This window comes from Puma concolor, chromosome D3 (genome assembly GCF_028749965.1).
Source record: "Puma concolor isolate L17-30 chromosome D3, mPumCon1.1.hap2, whole genome shotgun sequence".
Classification (NCBI taxonomy): Eukaryota; Metazoa; Chordata; class Mammalia; order Carnivora; family Felidae; genus Puma; species Puma concolor.
In genome coordinates, this window is record NC_141678.1 from 26,040,290 (window position 1) to 26,060,153 (window position 19,864).

Below are 19,864 nucleotides of genomic sequence, written 5' to 3' on the forward strand. Positions count from 1 at the left end.
AACGCGGGGCTCGAACTCACGGACTGTGAGATCATAACCTGAGCTGAAGTCGGATGCTTAACTGACTGAGCCACCCAGGCGCCCCTGCCCCCTTAAATTTTAATGTTGATTTCTCAGACAGATGGGAGCTTGGGGCAGTTGGAATTACTCTTTAAGCTCTCCTTGGTTAAGGTGGTCAAGGGAAATGACTTTACTAGATGTTTCTGAACCATTAAAGTCAGGTAATCCTGGGGAAAGGAACAGTTAGCAAGTCCGTCCTTGACTGTCACAACTTCTAGTTTACTTTGGGTGCTGTATGCTGACTTCCTTGGAGGCACGAAGTTAGGGACAGTATTTGAGCATGGGGCCCGTGCCTGGAGACACGTGAGCTCCTAGTTCCTACGCCAGTAAGACCTGGAGTCTTTTTAAATTTTTTTTTTTTTTAATGTTTACTAACTTGAGACAGAGCACGAGCAGAGCAGGGGAGGGGCAGAGAGAGAGGGAGACAGAATCCGAAGCAGGCTCCAGCCTCTGAGCCGTTAGCACAGAGCCCGACGCAGGGCTCGAACCCACGAACCGAGAGTTCATGACCCGAGCCGAGGTCAGACACTCAAGTGACTGAGCCCCCCAGGCGCCCCAAGAGTCTTAATTCCAGCTACGCTCAGCATTTCCAAACACATGCTGAATAGAAAACAAAACAAAAAATATCTTTAAGTTTATTTCTTTATTTTGAGAGAGAGAACCAGAGAGAGGGACAGAGGATCTGAGGCGGGGCTCTGTGCTGAGAGCAGTGAGCCTGACGCGGGGCTCGAACTCTCAAACTGCAAGGTCATGACCTGAGCCGTAGGCAGACGCTTAACCGACTGAGTCACCCAGGGGCCCCTCACATGCTGATTTTAGGAAGTGAACAGTTCTTGTGTTGAACGGCAAAGGGAGAAAGTCCCATTTCTCCCTCTTCCCCTTTAATTGTTCAGTGCCCGGAGGAGAAAGACCCCATTTGGTGCTAACAAGGCTTTCACACCTCTCTGACACATGTAGGCTCTGCCCTCGGGGAAGCGGGAAGGGTAGCGGGTCTCAGCACTTCCTCTCCCCCTTGACACCTATTGATTTTGCAAACATCTCTTTGTGGAAATACCCAGAGGTCCACTTCCATGATGCTCAGACTGCATCTGACAGTGTGACTATTCACAACCTCCATGTGGTCCATTTTTTTTCCCATTATTTTTATTCTAAGCCTTTGCTATTTATTATTCTTATGCTTTCATAAAGTACTCTTTAAGCTGTACTTAATGTGTTTCATACACTTTTCTGTACCTAGGCTATCTTATTGTATAATGTATTGCATATATTTTCATATGATGAGAAAACAATTAGATTAAAAAGAAGAAACGGCAGCTGGGAGCGTGATCTTGAACTCCAGCACCCAGGGTGCTTCTCAGGGGCAGTAGCTGGACCAGGATGAGGACCACATTGACAGAGGGCTCTCCTGACTCTGTGTTCTTAGCCAGGGGCCCCATGGAAACTTCTCTGAAGCCTCTTTAAAGGGTGAAGGCCCCTGGGGCGCCTGGGTGGCTCAGTCAGTTAAGCATCTGACTTCGACTGGCGGTCGTGATCTCGTGGTTTGTGGGTTCGGGCCCGGAGTCGGGCTCTGTTCTGACAGCTCGGAGCCTGGAGCCTGCTTCAGATTCCGTGTCTCCCTCTCTCTCTGCCCCTCCCCCCACCTCTCTCTCTCTCAAAAATAAGCAAACATCAAAAAAAACATTAAAAGGCGAAGGCCCCTGATTTGTTCCAGAATGCAGGTCGGAAGCTCCCAGAATAAGGCCTGACCTTGTATATCTTCTAAAAAATTCTGAAGAGGAAGACCAACTCTTTGAAGCTCTGTTGTTTGTTTGTTTAAAACGGAAGCTGCTCCTGGTTTTCTTCCAAAGAGGTTTCTTCCCAGGGGTTGCCAGACGCTTGTTTAATCTTCCTGGTAGTTTTGCTGTCACTGCAAAGATACGTTCCCTCACTGAAAACTCTGTGTGTGTGTGTGTGTGTGTGTGTGTGTGTGTGTGTGTGTTTCTATGCGGACACTGTGTGTTCCTGTAACAGATCCTGGGGTGCAGGACACTTGGGCACTGGAAGGACCCCAGTGCTAATGAAATTGTCTCTGCCTCCACTGTCCATTACAGCCTCTAGCCGTTAACCTTGTGTGGCCACTGAAATGTGCCTAGTGAAATCTGGTCCAAATTGAGGGTTGCTGTTAAGTGTTAAACACGTATCTGATTTTGAAGTCCAGGTACGGAGAACAGTATGTGAAGTTTGTCATTAATCATTTTTATATTACTTGTCGAAGAGTGAATATTTTAGATATATCAGGTTAAATGAAAGATCTAACGAAAATTAGTTCACTTGATTTTACTTTTTTTTTTGGTCACTTTGTTTTTTTAATATATATTTTTTTAAGGTTTACTTATTTTTGAGAGAGAGAGACAGAGTGCGAGTATGGGAGGGGCCGAGAGAGAGGGAGACACAGAATCTGAAGCAGGCTCCAGGCTGTGAGCTGTCAGCACAGAGCCCTATGTGGGGCTCAAACTCATAGGCCATAAGATCATGACCTGAGCCTAAGTTGGCTGCTAACTGACTGAGCCACCCAGGCACCCCTTGGTCACTTTGTTTTTAATGTGACTACTAAAAAATTAGAAGTACATAGTTGGTTCATTCTATATTCTATTGGTCGATACTGGTCTATATGATGGCTTATATATGGAGAAGTTATGGAAAGGCCTAGAATTTTCTTTGCCCTGTGTGCTGTGCCTGGAACACTCTTCCTTCAGAGCTCGGCTTGGCTGGTTTTCTTTGTCATTGAAGGCTCAGCTTAAAGGTCACTTGTTCTGAGAAGTCCTTTGTGACCATCTGCACAAAAGAAGCCCCTTGGTCACTCCTGATCACATCCCTTTGTCTTATTTTTTTTTTTACTGTACTTCTCATGGTTTGATATGTTCTTGTTTATTTGTGTTTATTACTTATGGATCATCTAGCTCCTCCTCTAGAATGGTGGCTGCAGGAGAAAAGGAATTTTAATTGTCTGGTTAATTTTGTACCTCCAGAGCTTAGAATGATGCTTAGAAATAAGGGGAGGTCAATAAATGTTTGTTGGATGGATGGATGGATGGATGGATGGATGGATGGATGGATGGATGGCTAGCTGGGAAGGAGGATGGATAGGTGGATGGGTGGATGGGTGGGTGGATGGATGAATGGATGGATGATGAATGGGTAGATGAGTGGCTTGATGGGTGGATGGATAGGAGAGTGGGTGGATGGGTAGATGGGTGGGTGCAAGGGTAGGTGGATGGGAGGGTGGATGGGAGGGTGGATGGGTGGATGGATGGATGGATGGATGGATGGATGGATGGATGGATGAAAAGATAGATGGATGGATGGGTAGTTGAATGGGTGGATGGATGGGTGGATGGGTGGGTGGATGGATGGCTGGGAAGGAGAATGGATAGGTGGATGGGTGGATGGGTGGGTGGATGGATGGATGATGAATGGGTAGATGAGTGGCTTGATGGGTGGATGGATAGGAGAGTGGGTGGATGGGTAGATGGGTGGGTGCAAGGGTAGGTGGATGGGAGGGTGGATGGGTGGATGGATGGATGGATGGATGGATGAAAAGATAGGTGGATGGATGGGAGAGTGGATGGATGGATGGGTAGTTGAATGGGTGGATGGGTGGGTGGATGGATGGCTGGGAAGGAGGATGGATAGGTGATGGGTGGATGGGTGGGTGGGTGGGTGGATGGATGGATGGATGGATGATGAATGGGTAGATGAGTGGCTTGATGGGTGGATGGGTAGATGGGTGGGTGCAAGGGTAGGTGGATGGGAGGGTAGATGGGTGGATGGATGGATGGATGGATGAAAAGATAGGTGGATGGATGGGAGAGTGGATGGATGGGTGGATGGGTGGATGGATGGATGGATGAATGGATGATGAATGGGTAGATGAGTGGTTGGATGGGTGGATGGATAGGAGAGTAGGTGGATGGATGGGAGAGTGGATGGGTGGGTGGATGGATGGATAGATGAAAAGATAGGTGGATGGATGGGAGAATGGATGGATGGGTGGATGGGTAGGTGGATGGGTGAGTGGATAGGTAGATGGATGAGTGGATAGATGGGTGGGTAGGAGGATGAATGTATATGGATGGATGTGTAGATGGATAAATAGGTGGGTGGATAAATGAGTAGATGGGAAGGTGGTGGTAACAGACTGAATTTTATTTTTGATAATTTCTATGATAGTGATACTTTGTTTCTCTCTTTCCTAGGTCTTGAAAGGGGACTATAAAACACCAGCCAATCTGAAAGGATATTTTCAGGTTAGAAACCCCAAGGGGAATTCTGAAATCGGTTTATTGGGCTGTCCCACCAGCTTGCGGATGCCCTCGGACACTTTGCTTCTCTAATCTGCTGATCATTTCCTCGTCAGAAAATTTGGCGTGGGGAGCCCGGCCAGGGGCCCTCCAAGTATCTGATCCAGCTAGGGTCAAATCTCAACAGCCCTTCTGCGTGAGCCCCTGGTGGGGACTTTCTGTCCAGCCCTCTGTCTCTAGCCTTAAATTCAGTTTTATTTAAAGTGGCAGTTCCCACATGTGACCCAGCCCAGAATTTTCATCAGTCAGCCAAAAAATGAGACCCGTAAGGCTTACGTGGTGTGGGCGTCCCCGCGAATGTAGACGTACAGACATCCCTGCATCCTCACGCACATCTCCATGGCCCTGCCTCCCACACATCCTGGGCATGTCCGAGGGGCACAGTCCATGGATCATGTTGGGAAGGACCGCCCCCTTCATGGATGCGATAGCTCCCATTTAAATGAAGTGGTGATACCAAGCTTAGTACTCTTAGTCTGTGTGTGTTTAATTTGGGAGAGAGAGAGCAGGCCACCCCATGCCGACCCCCAGTTTGATCATCAAAATCACAGATGCTCATTGTCCGGGGTCCCGGGCTTTTGCACACATCTCAGTTCTTCGGGGAGGGCTCCATGCTCCCTTTCTGGGAGTCGGAGACCCCATCGTCTTGCCGCTGTGAACAAATACTGCCAAGATTAGTCAGCAGTGATTTAGCGCTTGGTTTAACCAAAAAGATGATGTAACAAGCAGCAAACACAAGCCGGGGTGAGGGGAATTAGTCACCGTCCGGAACGCCCTCCAGTTTTGCGGATTATCCTTTCTCGGCCCACCTGACTATTTATCTTCTATTCCGTGCAGTTCCATTGCATGGGCTGCTTGGTTTCGTGTTCTTCGTGTTTTCCCATCTTTTGGATTTTCCATCTACTGCCCTTCCCGATGGTTTCATAGTATTCTCTGGAACGCATTATGGGCCACCAATTAACTGTTGCCCTAAGGTCCTGTCCAGTTTTTGCAGAAATGGTGGCACGTGCCCATCATCCTGATTTTGCCTCCCTCCTGCTGGGGGGGGGGCTCTCTTGGGCCATTCCCTTAGAATCCATTGTCACGGAATGTCATAGGTGGGTGCAAGGGTCCAGTTCTTTGGAAGACTCTTGAAGCATCAGGCTAAATTGTTTCACAAAAACGTTGGACCGTACCCGAACGTGTGGCCACACTCAAGATGTCTAGCTGGCTGGCCTGGGACTGTTTTCGTGCTCGCTTAGGAGCAAAATGTGAAAGCACGGCATGTGCCCTGTCATCGTGAACCTTGCCACCCAGGAGAGCTGCCCTGCAGACCACATCCGACCCCTGCTTCCCTCCCCCCCATCTCCCTCCCTGGCCTCTAGAGTGCGCATGAGTTCATTCCGGGCATCACATAAATTGGATTCAGTCTTAACCGTTAGGTAAATGGTGGCTCAACCGTTAGGTAAATGGTGGCACAAAAAAAAGTCTTCCGGGTCCTCTACAGCCCTCTAAAATGATGATCCTGAACCCCAAAAGATGGAAGAATAATAAGCAAGCAAACCAAAGCAGCTCGCACATTGCCATTGCTGCGAATACAAAAAGGGATATTCACTCGCTAGGCGAATACAAAAAGGGATATTCACTCGCTAGGCACCCAACACCCTCCCTGTTTGTTCTGGCTGTTCCCTCTGCCAGGGATTGCTGTTCCAGCCAGATCTTTGTGTGCCTGGCCTCACTTACATCTTTTAGATCTCGGCTTAGGGGGCGTTTTCCAACCCCAACAACCAGTTTCTGATTCTCCAGACAGGCACCAAAGTGGGTGTTAAATTCAGTTCGGTTTGCACAGTGACACCCCCACAGTTAGTGGCAGACCCCGCAGGTTCAGGGCTCGGTCCCAGGAGACTGCGCCCACTTCAGACGCCAGCCACAGCGGGGTTCCCAGGCTACCCACATTTCCGCGCAGCCACCTACCATTTGGGGGTCCCCATGACCCCCTCCTCAGATTTGGGAATTTGCTAGAACAACTCACAGGGCTGAGGAAAGCACTTTACTTCCTAGATTATATAAAGGATGCGACTCAGGAACAACCACGGAAGAGCTACCCCGGGCAGGGTGCAGGGTAAGAGGTATAGCACTCCCACGCCCTCTTTGGGCCGTGTTCAGCAATCTGGAAGCTTCCTGAAGCTGTTATTTAGGGGTTTTATGGAGCTTTCCTGAAGCAGGGATGATTGATTAAATCACTGGTTATTAACTCACCCTCCAGCCCCTCTCCCCTCCCCAGAGTCATGCCTCCGTCCTTCTAGCCACCAGCCTGCATCCTGAGGCCAGAGGCCAGTCACTTCATTAGCATACAAGACAGGCTTGTTCTCACTAGGGAGAGTCTAGGGTTTTCCGAGCTGTGTGCCAGGAACCCAGGACACAGAGCACATATTTGTTTTTCAAACAGCTTTGTAGTGGCCTTTCCTGACACCCTTTGGGAAGTAGCTCCAAAGTCACTCGCATAGGCCCACGAGTGGGTGGACGCGATGTTATCTTGCAGATGTATTTCTTAAGGCTCTCCCTGTAGAAGAGTGGGACCAAGTTGGTCATGTTCACGGCATCCCCAGCACCTGGCCCGTCTGTAGTAGTGTGCAATAAATCCCCGATGAGGGAGAGTGTGCCTGCGTCAGTGAGGCTAAGGGCTGAACCTCAGGGCAGTGAGACCCTGGCCCCCCAGCCTGGCCGTGACCCCTTCCTCTGTGTGTTGTCTTCCTCCAGGTGAACCAGAACAGCACCTCCTCCCACTTAGGAAGTTCATGATTTCCAGGTAGGCCTGCAGACTTCCCGGGGGAGGGGGCTGGGGAGGAGGGGCTGCCCTTCCCAGCTCGGGAGCCCCTCCCTGAAAAGCTTGTCCTTCCAGAGCCTCCCTTGAGGGGGGGGGAGTGTCCATCCAGGTGGACTGACCAGGGCCCTTGTGGGGGTTTCCATGGCGACGGGCCGGGGGAGCTATTTATAGAATCACAGACTAGTCACCCAGCTCTGGATCCCGTGGGGGCAGGGACCAGTGCCGAACCAACTAGGAAAAGGTTTGTCTGCCTTTGGGGAGGGGGGATGCCAGGGACCAATGTGATGGGGGGTGGGGTGGGGATTCCAGAACATTTTTGCACAGAACGCTGCCTGCTGATCCTGCTTCTATAAACAGTATCAGGTTGGCCCAGAGCAATTAATGTTCTAATAAAAGCTCCAAGCAAGTCTGGTCCAAGAATAACCCCCAGGGCATTGGACAGAGTGCTACTCCTGTGGGACTCATTTAACCCTCAGTATCCCTGGGAAGGCAGCCAACACAGCGGAGGAAACTAGAGCCCAGAGAGGGCTTTGACTTGCCCAAGGCCACAGAGTCACCAAACGGCAGAATCCCTCCCGAGGTCACCTTCTTCCAGAGTTCGCTTTGGGGGACCGATTTGAAGGGCATATCCATCCACCCGTATTTTGCGAAGGGGGGAGAAGCGCAGGTTCTGACCTTGGGAAGTCAAAGATTCGGGCACTCACTTCACATTGGACTTCTCACGGCCTCCGCTTCTGACGTCTGGAGAACGGGGGTTCACGCGGGTCCGCCCCGCGAGGGTGGCCGAGAGGTGAAGTGAGCTGGCCCAGGGGGGCGCGTGGGGAATCCAGGAAGCCTTGCCCCCTCGCTGTGCTTGTGGGCACTGGCGTTAAGCCAGTAAGTTCACTTCCCCTGCCTCTCGGGTGACCCCACAGAGAGGTCACAACCCACTTGTTCTCCGTTGCTCTAGACTATGAAGACGCTCCCTGCCTGGCGTCTGTGTTTTGGTCTCCCGATCTTATTTTTCATTTTTTAAAGTTTTTAAAATGTATTTATTTCTTTTGAGAGAGAGAGAGAGAGAGAGAGAGACAATGGGGAGGAGCAGGCAGAGAGAGAGAAGGAGAGAGAGAGTCCCAAGCAGGCTCCACGCTGTCAGCACAGAGCCCGACACGGGGTTCCATCCCACGACCCGTGAGACCGTGACCTGAGCCCCAGTCAAGAGTCGGACCACGAGGACTCCTTCTCCACGTTTCTCCCCAACCCCTTCCCCTCCTGCTCCTTCCGCAAAATTCATTCGTAGAATTTTGAACCTTCCTGTTGACAGAAGCCAGATATATTCCTCCCTTTGCTGTTTCAATGAGATACCACGTACAGGGTGGGTTTTTTTTTTTTTTAGCTCATCCCTGGTGAACAGTTGGCGTTAAATGCTGATCCTTCCCTCACCTCCAAAAATCCCACTGGTGTTTTATCACGTCATTGCCACTGGTCTCTTCATAAGTAAAAAGAGATCTTTGAGGTCGGGTGGACCCAGGCTGAGATGTGGGTAAGAACCCAAGGAAAGCTTTTATTTATTTATTTATTTATTTATTTATTTATTTATTTATCTATTTTTGTTTGTTTGTTTTTGAGAGAAAGAGAGAGAACAAGCAGGTAAGGGGCAGAAGGAGAAGGGGACTTCTAGAAATCCAAAGTGGGCTCCACGCCCACGACAGCAGCGAGCCCGAGGTGGGGCTCGAACCGGCACACTGTGAGATCATGACCTCAACCGCTCAACCAGGCGCCCCCCGCCCCCGCCCCCGCCACCCGAGGGACGCTTTTCGATTTAAATTCTCTCTGGCCGTGGGGGGCGCGTAGAGGAAACTGCACCTGTTCGTGTGTGTGTGTGTGTGTGTGTGTGTGTGTGTGTGTGTGTGAACGTGGCGAGACCATCCCCTCCCCGATCACACGTACAAATACAAAAGGTCTGTCTCCGAATTCTTACTCCGCACCTAATGCCGTTGTATCCTCTGTCCAGATCTCTGCAGATTGCTGCCCAGAGGAGAAGACACCTTGCATTCGAGTGGAAATCGGACCTCTAATCCAAGCATATTGCTTGCTCTTAATCGCCAAAACAGGACTGCTAATGAGGAATGTATTTGCATATGTTTGCAAAAAAAGCCGAATCACCGAAAACTCAACCTGGAGACTCTCTACCTGTGGACACCCCCCCTCCCCCCCCCCAGGGTGGAGAAGAAGGAAGAAGAGTGTGGGAAATAGGCTGGCTTTTGAAACTTCGGTATTTTTTATCTTGCCCCTCAAGAACTTTTTTTTAAAGAAATGGATTTGCCATTTTTCTTAATTTGCAGGACTGCCTTGGCGGCTTTGTTGGCGGGGACAAGGCCCACACCTGTGCCTCTCTCCTATTGACTTACTTTTGAATTCAAAGAATCTATTTAAGAATTTAATATATGAGGTTTTCTTTGATTCCTCCTCAGTTCTTCTCAGATTTCAGAGGAAAAAAAAATTATTTGAATAAAGTGACCAGGGACTCATTTGTCTGTGCCTTACTTTACAGAGCGAACAGATTTTTTTGTTTTTTGTATTTTGTTGGTTTTTTTTTCCCATTTCAGATTTTGGCAGGTGGATTGATGACCGGCGAACAAGGTTCCCATCTTGGGGGCTCAGCAAGGCACAGCTGAGCTCCTGGGTTGGGTCCCCCGAGGCCACTCAGGATCGGTGATTTGCTAGAGGGACTCCCAGGTTAGCTGGGAGACCCACAGTCACACGGTTTTTTGTTTTTTTTTTAATTTTTTTTTAACGTTTATTTTTGAGACAGAGAGAGACAGAGCATGAATGGGGGAGGGTCAGAGAGAGGGAGACACAGAATCTGAAACAGGCTCCAGGCTCTGAGCCGTCAGCACAGAGCCCGACGCGGGGCTTGAACTCACAGACCGCGAGATCATGACCTGAGCCGAAGTCAGCCGCTCAACCGACTGAGCCACCCAGGTGCCCCAGGGTTTTTTTTTTTTAACATTTTTTTTCCCTTAATGTTTGTTTATTTTTGAGAGAGACAGAGACAGAGTGCAAGCAGGGGGAGGGGCAGAGAGAGAGGGAGACACCGAACCCGAAGCAGGCTCCAGGCTCCGAGCTGTCGGCACGGAGCCCGACGCGGGGCTCGAACTCACGAACGGTGAGATCATGACCTGAGCCGAAGTCAGACGCTTAACCGACTGAGCCACCCAGGCGCCCCAGTCACAGCTGATTATGGCGAAAAGATGCGGATTAAAATCTGCAAAGGAAAAAAGTAGGCAGGACAGGCACAGAGAGACCAGGAGTGAGCTTCTAGTTACACTCACCCGGTGGAGGCTTACGGACAGGGCTCAACTCTACCAGCCACGTGTGCACACGGTGTACTAAGTATGGCCGGCCAGGAAAGCTCGCCTGAGCCGTGGTGCGCAGTATTTTCATTGGGCATCAGCCGTAGGCATGGGGCACCCATCTGACTGACCTTAGTGACCCCGTCTCCAGCCCCTGCAGTCGTCAAATGATACAGCGTGCTCCCGGGCTCCCCCACAGATCCCACTGGGTCGTACCTGCTGTGGCCCAGAGTCCCTGCTAGGGAAAGACAACTTTTATTAGGATATTCCAAGGGCTGAGAGATAACCTCTCAAAAGCTGCTCGAGGGCCAGTCTTGTCTTCGGCACGTACAAGCCCGCTGAGTTAGGCCTTTACTGCACGGCCCGCAGATGCTGAGGGACCGGCTGGGCCCAGAGCAGTTTCATACCTTATTAAGGGTGAAGGTATTCTATCCACACTCCCTTGCCTTCCAGGATTTGGGCAGGCAATGGCTCACAGTGGTTTGGAGCGTAGATTTTGGGGAGTCAGGCCCCCTTACTGGCCTGATGAGGTTTTGGGGGTGATAGTGGGGTTTGTGGGGTCCGGAGCCGACGGCCAAGAAAGAATTCTTGGAGACGTCTTTGGTGCAAGAAGGTGATTTTTATCGAAGCACGGGGACAGGACCCGTGGGCAGGAAGAGCTGCCCCGGGACCCTGAGGAGAGACTGGTTATATACCATGGAGTTGGGGGGAACTTTCAGGGGAAGTTTCCAGAGAGATTTTCATGTCCCGGAGGCCTAGCTATTGTCAAACTAAGGTGGTTTTCCCTCTAGCGAAGCTTTAGCAGTAAGACAGTTAGGGAGCCTCAAATATGTGTCAGTGGGCTGCAGGTTGTAAGGAAATTTAGTTCTATCTGCTGTTGCCTTCTGCCTGTGTCCCCCACATCACTGGCTGTGTGGCTTCGGCCTTCCTTTCTTCATCTACAAAATGGGGAAGTCAAAACTTCATGGGCTTCTCGGGAGAGGCCGGTGGTGGTTGTAGGCAGCGGTGGGGGGTGGGGGGAGGGGGGAGGGGGGCGGGTGGTGAGCCCGTAGCACGAGGCAACTCTTACCTCTCCGGGTCTTGGAACCGTAGTAGAGGGACAGCCGATGGAGCTTTGAACCGGGGAAGCTCCCGGTCGCCGCTCCCCGGGTCGCGGGACACACCCAGCCTCGTTCATTGTCCCGTGCACCTGTCGGCTGCAAAACCAGCCGGCCCCACGCTCCGTGACTTACAGCGGCTTATTGTGAAATCTGACGGTCCCGGAAGTCAGCTGTAGTAGAGCTGGCTGCTTCTCGCTGTCCGGGGTGGGGGGGGGCGGAGGGTACCGCTGTCGGCCGAAGGCTTCTTCGTTCACGTGTCTGGTGCGTGGGCCCGGGGGGCTGGAGCGTGGAGAGGCTTTTAGGGGCTTCTCTATCGTGTAGCCTGTCCACATGGCTGGCCTGGGCTTCCTCGCGGCATGGTTATCTCAGGACAGCCAGATCTCTCTCTTTCTTTTTCTCTTTTTTTCTCTTTCTCTTTCTTTCTTTCTTTCTTTCTTTCTTTCTTTCTTTCTTTCTTTCTTTCTTTCTTTCTTTCTTTCTTTCTTCTTTCTTTCTTTCTTTCAACAGCATGATAGGGGGAGGGGCAGAGGGAGAGAGAGAATCCCAAGCAGGCTCTTGCACCATCAGCGCAGAGCCCCATGCGGGGCTCCAACTCACAAAACCATGAGATCATGACCTGAGCTGAAACCAAGAGTCAGACGCTTCACCGACTGAGCCACCCAGGCGCCCCAGGACACCCAGGCTTCTTACGTGGTGGCTGGCTTCCCCCATGTAGGTGTTGCAGAAAGAACAGCCAATCACTGCAGGGATGTGCCGCCCCAGGGTCACTTCCGCTCCGTTTGTCATAGTCGGAGGGTTGTCCCCCATTCAAAGGAATAGAGAAATCCCTCCTCTTGGTGCTGGAGTGGCAAGGTCACCACGCGGCGAGAGATACAATTGTGGCCTCTTGGGAAAATACAGCTGGCCACCATCCTCATCAAAACCAATGTATCAGCCTCACCTGCAGGGGCGTCAAAGAACATACGAATTCATCAGATGGTGAAGTTTCTCTTTGGCAAAATGTGATGTGGACAGAATGTTCCCCTTCTTCCATTAGGCTGCAGAAGAATGACAGATCTTTCCTTTACTGTTTAAATCCCAGTGATTCCACCCCCCCCCCTCCAAAAGGCCTCGTCATTAAGAAACCCAGGCTTTTTGGTTTTCCCAGCTTCTGCCTTGGGAGCTTGGACGATTCTTCCCACTGATGGAGCTTCTCCACGCCTCCCCGAAACCCAAATCTGGGCCTGGAACCGGGAAGACATCTCTCGCTCCCCGCCCGCATTCTCTCTTCTAAAGGAACACTTTTCAGGACAGTTAACAAAGAAAGCCCATTCCTTTGGGTGAAAGCCCTCTCAGTCCACCCCCCTCCCCCCCCCCCTGGGGGCTGGCTCTTGACCAAGCGCCCTACACCAACTTAAATCCGTCCACAAGTCCGCATTGTTCTGACGTGACCTCGTTTCCATTGTAACAGCTGGTGTTTTCCACGGGTTGCTGATGGACTGTTTTCTTTTGAAAGAACGATAAACTCTCATGAAGTTGCGTAGGTACCGACTACCGAGGGTCCTTCGGTGGCTTCTTGGCAGGGTCCCCCCCACCCCCCGATGTTGACATCTTGTACCGGTGGGAGGGTACTATCAAAACCAAGAAACGAACAGTCCTATGCAGTGCTGTGAACTAGACTGCAGACCACAGACCTTGTTCCACTTCCACCATTGTGTGTGTGTGTGTGTATTTTCAGAGTTTCATTTCCTTTCAGTGGCAGAACCTTCCATATGCTCCCCCCGCTCCACACACACACAAACACACACACACACACACACACACACACACACACACAAAATCATATGCAAAAGCTTAATCTAAGAAATGTAAAAATGGGGGCGCCTGGATGGCTCAGTCAGTTGAGCGTCCAACCTCGGCTCAGGTCATGATCTCGCGGTTCGTGAGTTCGAGCCCCACATCGGGCTCTGTGCTGGCATCCTGTCAGCGCAGAGCCCACTTTGGATCCTCTGTCTCCCTCTCCCTGCCCCTCCCTCACTTGCGCTCTCCCCAAAAATAAATATTTTTTAAAATATATATATTTTTAATGTTTATTTATTTTTGAGAGAGACAGAGACAGAATGCGAGTGGGTTGGGACAGAGAGAGAGGGAGAAGAATCTGAAACAGGCTCCAGGCTCTGAGCGGTCAGCACAGAGCCCGACGCGGGGCTTGAACTCACGAGCTGCGAGATCATGACCTGAGCTGAAGTCAGACGCTCAACCGACTGAGCCACCCAGGCGCCCCTAAATAAATATTTTTTAAAAAAGAAACATAAAAGTGGCTCTTCTGGTGAGAACATCAGCCCCGTCCCAAGCTCCAACCCTTCCCTCTGAAGCGCTTGCTCACAGCGAAGGTTTGCATTGATTGGCCTGGTGGCTTGATTCAAACTGGTCTTACTAGACTGTAGACTGTATGAGTGTAGGAACAAATTTGAATTTCAGGTAAAACAATAAATTTTCAGTATTTTACAGTATTTCATGGGACATACTTATACTAAAAACTTACTTGTTGTTTATGTGAAATCCAAATTCAAAACTGGGAATCCTGTATTTTTTGTTGTTAATTCATTGAGAGAGAGAGAGAGAGAGAGAGAGAGAGAGAGAGAGAGAGGGAATCCCAAGCAGGCTCCACGCTGACAGCTCGAAATCACGAAACGTGAGATCATGACCTGAGCCGAAATCGAGAGTCAGATGCTTAACCCACTGAGCCCCCCGGGGGACCCCTTGGAATCCTGTATTTTTATTTGCTAAATCTGGCAACCCTAAGTAGGGCTGGACGTGTAAGCAGCATTAGGGAAATGGCGGTGGGTGACTTCCAGCTCCGTGATAAGATATGTTGTGGCATCCACCTTGTTCTCAGTCACTCATTCTGGGGGTGTCTGGTCGCTATGTCATGAGGACACTCAGCAGCCACAGGTGGAAGCTCACGTGGCAAGTTCCCCAAGGCCTCCTGCCAGCCGGGTGAGTGGATCCCCCAGCCGTGGTTAAGCCCCGGGATGTCAAGCCAAGCAAGATGTCCCAGCTTGACTGCAACCCCAAGAGAGATCCCAAGTCAGTACCAGGCAGCTGAGCTACCCTTGAATTCCTACCCAAAGAAATGGTGTGAGATAATATTCACTGTTGTTCCAAGCTGCTAAGTGTAGAGGGACTTGGGTCACGCCGCAATAGGAAATATGCCGCGATAAGAAATCCCTGGGAGCTTGTGAAATATCTGTGAATGAGTGAACGAGCTAGTGGATGAAGGAATGAATGAACGAATGACTGATGAAGGCTGCGGTTCCTCCCCTTCCCTGCGTGCTTGCGAGGGTGCTGGCTTTACAGAGAGCTCCCAGGCCTGCGTCACCTCACGTCCCAGCTCTCTGTGTGAGAAAAAGAGTCTTCACAAACTCTAGAAAGGGAAACAAGGGACCAACCATCTGGGCAAAACATCTAAAGGGAGCCCAGGTTTGCTAATCACAGCTCATCTGGCTTTCCAATTCTCCCCAGCGCGGGGCACGCTGTATATTTTTGTGACCAAAGTCGAACTAAGAATAAGCCACAGGCGACTGTAGAATGTCACCGTCCTAGAAAAGGAACTTGTGCTAGACTTTAAATACATCAGCCTTGAAATGTCGCTTGCAGATTGTTTCTATGGAACCAACCTATTTAAAGTTGTCGCTGAGGAAGGATTTTTTTTTTTTTTTTTTTTTTTTGGCCCCCAAATCTTTCGAAGGCAATGTGGAGAGAGCGCTGTCCAGCACAGGCTGTGTGCAGCGGGGGTGATGGCAAGCGTGGACTCAGGTAACAGAAACTATCGGGCAGGTTTGGGGAACCCAGGAGACGATGTACGCAGAGCGTCTGTTCTTTGCAGTCACTCTCCACGGATCAGCTCGAGGACGTGGGCAGAAATGGTGTGGGGGCCCCGGGCAGGGCACAGGGGGGCGCGCACCCATCCGGACGTCTGGACTCCCGGGTCTCGCTGCTGGTTTTGTGCTTGAACTCGTTGAGCGGCCTGCGCACGCCCCTCGGGGCACGGCCTCTTCCGCGGCTTCCTCTGACGAGTGTCGAGGGCCCCGCAACCCCTTCCAGGATGGCGCCCTTTCTGAGCGCCTCGTGGGGAATGTAGACACGGGCCCGGGCGTCCCTGAGGCCCAAAGCAGGGGTTTCTGTGGGCGGTGGCTGGAGACCGTGATGTACTGGCACGAAATCATAAATCTAAACCTCTGGTTGCCTCTCCCCTCGCTGTTCTGGAGGCCGGGCATTTGAACTCAGGAATCCTGGAAAACGGGGGCCTCCCACGCCCAGCGGTGAGGTTGGGTCTTTCAAATGAAAATAGTCATAACCATTTGCCAAGCTTTTGCTACTCTTACGAAGGCCAGCGGCTTTGTGTGCATTAACTAGCCGCCCTCCTCTGTTGGTCCTGAAGACAACCCTTTTAGTGCACTACCATCATTGTGCCCACTTTGCGGATGGGAAAACTGAGGCGCAGCGAGGCAAAGCTATCTTCCCCCGCCCCACATCTAGGAAGCAGCAAAGCGATTTGGATCCTTGAAGTTTTACTCCAGTAGTTCTATTTAAAAAGAAACTCTAGGGGTTCCCCGGGTGGCTCAGTTGGCTAAGTGTCTGACTCTTGGTTTCGGCTCGGGTCATGATCTCACGGTTCGTGAGTTCGAGCCCCACGTCGGGCTCTGTGCTGCCAGCACGGAGCCTGCCCGAGATTCTCTCTCTCTGCCCCTCTCCTGTGCTCTCTCTCTCTCTCTCAAAATAAATAAACTTAAAAAAACAATAATAGTAAAAAAAAAAAGTCTTAAAATTTGTTTAAATAAGAAAATTTTAAAAATCCTAAGTAGAGAGGACTTTCTTTCCCCCTTAATAAGTGAGATGAAGTTCCCTACTTGAATGCCCTATCACTCCCCCAATACTTTGGTATCTCCAACAAGCAAGGACATTTTCCAGTGTAACCACAGGACAACCGTCAAAATCAGAAAATGAACACCAACACATCACGACCATGGAAACCTCAGACCCCATTCACATTTTGCCAGTTGACCCCGTAACTTCCTTTATGGCAAAACACAGTCCAGTGCAGAGTCTCGGGTTACATTGAGCTGCCACACCTCTTTAGACCTACCCTTCAGTCTGGAGCAGTGCCAGGGGCTTGCTCTGGTTTTCACGACCCAGGCACTTTGCATGATCACAGGCCAGGTGCTTTGTAGAACGTCTCGTTGCTTGGGTTCGTCTTAGGTGTCCTGATTCCATTCCAGTGACGCGTCTTTGGCAGGAACATCACAGATCTTCTCAGGGCATCCTATCAACGCAGTAAGGGACGTCCACTTGTCCCGCTGAGGCCGGGGGGGGGGGGGGGGGGGAGGGAGGCACACTCTGATCATGTGATCAGAGAGCCTGTACTCTCAGTGGCTCCGCCACAGTCCACGGAAGCCACATGGCAGGGTCCATTTGGTAAAGCCAATCTACGAGCATCACTCCCCTGCGGTCAGAGTGACGGCAGCTCAATAAAGTTGGCTGGAAACCTACAGAGGTAGCTACGGAGAAGCCAGGCTCTTCTGAATATAGTAATTGACGACAGCCACTCTTGGTTTCGTGGCGGAAAGCTTGATCAAGTATGGGGGAAAGGGAATATACAGAAATAAGCAACTAGAGTAAACACAGAAAGGAGTATAGAGAAGATCAGAGAAGGGTTAATACATCCAATCGGGTACGCACATCATCCAACCTTCTGGCTGGGGAAGCCCCCTCCCCCTTCCCCACCCCTCCATACAGCCAGGTTGGAGTCCTGATGGAGGGCCCCCCGGGGCAGAGTCCTCCCCTGAGGTGAGGCTTCCAACTAACTATTCCCTCCAGGGCAAGATAAACACTACCCACAGTCATTAAGTTTCATTAAGTTTGCCGAAGGGCAGTCCTGAGCAGGCTGGCTCTTGTTCTCTCTTATCCCATCTCCCAATCTTAGGAGGATGCCATTCCGCATAGTTCTCTTCCCTCCCTGGGCCCTTCCAGGGGGCCAGCCTGGTCTGGCTCAAGGCGATGAGGGAAGTTCATCCCTCTGGGTGTCAGGAACAGAGGGGCCAGTTCTGATCCCGAGGAACGCGAGCCAACTAAGCCCCCCACCATTGTGTACGTGCAGCTCTGGGCAGAAATGCCTGTCACACGAACATGTTCTGTGCAGAACACAAGCTTACTTTTACCTTTGGCTTTGGCCTGTAAACAGACGCATACACATTTCCGGGCCCAGGCTCAAAACAGTCTATCTTGTCTCCCTGTTTTTCCTCCCTCTGCTGCCTGGTGGAACTTTTAGTCTGTTAGACTCTCACCACCCCCTTCTCTTGTACTAAAACTTCACTCTTGTTTTTTTTTTTAAGTTTATGTATGTATGTATTTATTTTTAGAGCGCGAGAGAGCATGAGCAGGATGGGGCAGAAAGAATCCCAAGCAGGTTCCATGCTGTCAGCATGGAGCCTGACGCAGGATTTGAACCCATGAACTGTGAGGTTATGACCAGAGGTGAAATCGAGTCAGACGCTTAACCGGTTGAGCTACCCAGGCGCCCCTCCTTTTTTTTTTTTTAAAGCACATGTGGGGGAGGGGCAGAGGGGAAGAGAATCCCCAGCAGGCTCCACGCTGTCAGCACAGAGCCCAATAAGGGGTTGGACCTCACCAACCATGAGATCATGACCTGAACTGAAACCAAGAGTCAGACTCCTCACCGACTGGGCCACCCGGGTGCCCCTTACCACCTCACTTTCTAATTTATTTCCTGAGTGCGTATCATGTGTCAGGCACAGTGACGCTACAGGTCAGTGGGGACACAGAGACCATGAAGTCCCAGAGCCCGTTCTCATGAAGCTGGCAGTTAATTAGCTTTCTGTAGGCTCTTCTTCCATTCATGACAAGGACGGGAAGTTAGACCCAAACCTCTGACCAGAAGTCAGGTGCACTTTGTGTACTCTAAGTGCCTCTTGAATCTTTTCATCATATGGAGGAGAGAGAGAAAGAATGTATGCAAAAATTAACAGCGAACACTTCTTAAATACCTACAGCGTCGCAGGTACCCTTGGAGCTGCTTACGTATTTTAACTCCTAGATCCTCAACCATTTTGCAGAAGAGGCAACAGGCTCCCAGAGGTGTGGGTAACTTTGCCTGAGGCCCACAGCTGGACGTGGCAGAGCTGAGATGGAAACTCCGGAGCCTGTGTGTTCATTGCATCCCTTGAGCCTAGCACAGGGTAGGCAACCAGTACATTTTTATTAGATCAGTGAATGGGTGAGTGAATTTAACAACTGGCTGGAGAGGAAGAGCATGGGGAGGTCTCCTGGAGGGCATACTTGGGACCTCTAAGTGTTGGCCCATTCACTCCTGCACTCTCTCAAGCTTCTGTGGAAGGCAGCTGCTCTGTGCCCACGACGGTGCTTACACTAAAGGACCCTCAAGATACAGGAGGCAGTCTTTTTTTCTTTTTTTTCTAAACATAATTTATTGTCAAGTTAGCTATACGCTATACAGTGTGCTCTTGGTTTCCGGAGTAGATTGCCATGATTCATCGCTTACGTACAACACCCAGTGCTCCTCCCAACAAGTGCCCTCTTTAATGCCCATCATCCATTTACACCTCCCTTCCTCCCCCCCCCCCCCCCCATCAACCCTCAGTTTATTCTCCGTATTTAAGAATCTCTTAAGGTTTGCCTCCCTCTCTGTAGCTATTCCCGCCCCGGTCTTCTGGGACGTTTCTAAAATTCCACATATGAGCGAAAACATGTATCTGCCTTTCTCTGACTGATTTCCCTTGGCATTACACCTTCCAGTTCCAGCCACCTTGTCGCAGATGGCAAGATTCCATTCTTTCTCATTGCCAAGTAGTATCAGGAGACAGTCTTGACCTTCATTACTCCCGTTGCAGGCAATGTGTCCCGGCCCCTGTACCGTCTCACGCTGTTCCTTACAACTACCTACCCAGCGAGCTAGGGCTGTATCGCCATTTTACAGATTTTTAATCTCAGGCTGGCAAAGGGAGTCCCCGTAGGCCAAGGTGGCTCGGCCCCGTTCACACCCAGCGGGGGCGGGAGGGAGGCCCGCGAGGCCAGGAAATAAACCCTCAGCCATTCCAGGCCCTGGAAATCCCCGCCTTCTTTCTCGCATCTCAGCCCCGCCCCTCTAGAGCCCAAGACTCTCCAGCCTTCGGCTGCTGCCATGGCAACCAGCGCGCCGTTTCC

General features: G+C 50.9%; 1 protein-coding gene and 1 long non-coding RNA gene across 5 annotated transcripts in view; one reads left to right on the top strand and one right to left on the bottom strand.

Annotated features, from left to right (window-relative positions):
* TPST2 (tyrosylprotein sulfotransferase 2) overlaps positions 1–9,716 on the top strand; it is a 53,662-nt gene extending 43,946 nt beyond the window's left edge. For 2 of the 3 annotated variants that reach the window (XM_086682187.1, XM_086682186.1), the window contains 3 exons: positions 4,296–4,346; positions 7,140–7,188; positions 9,200–9,716. In XM_086682187.1, coding sequence (XP_086538313.1) covers positions 4,296–4,346; positions 7,140–7,181 — 93 coding nt within the window. In that variant the 3' untranslated portion in view covers positions 7,182–7,188; positions 9,200–9,716. Of the gene's footprint in view, positions 1–4,295; positions 4,347–7,139; positions 7,189–8,581; positions 8,729–9,199 lie in introns of all 3 variants that reach the window. The other variant, XR_015242382.1, reaches the window with a different exon arrangement.
* A 249-nt stretch (positions 9,717–9,965) lies between these two features.
* On the bottom strand, positions 9,966–11,782 carry LOC112870507 (uncharacterized). 2 transcript variants are annotated; one of them, XR_015242384.1, is made up of 3 exons: positions 11,611–11,782; positions 10,673–10,776; positions 9,966–10,453 (listed from the first exon to the last, which is right to left on the bottom strand). It is a non-coding gene; the product is annotated as an uncharacterized LOC112870507 (long non-coding RNA). The 2 variants fall into 2 exon arrangements; XR_015242383.1 differs by having other exon boundaries at positions 10,673–10,779.
* Positions 11,783–19,864: the final 8,082 nt, after the last annotated feature.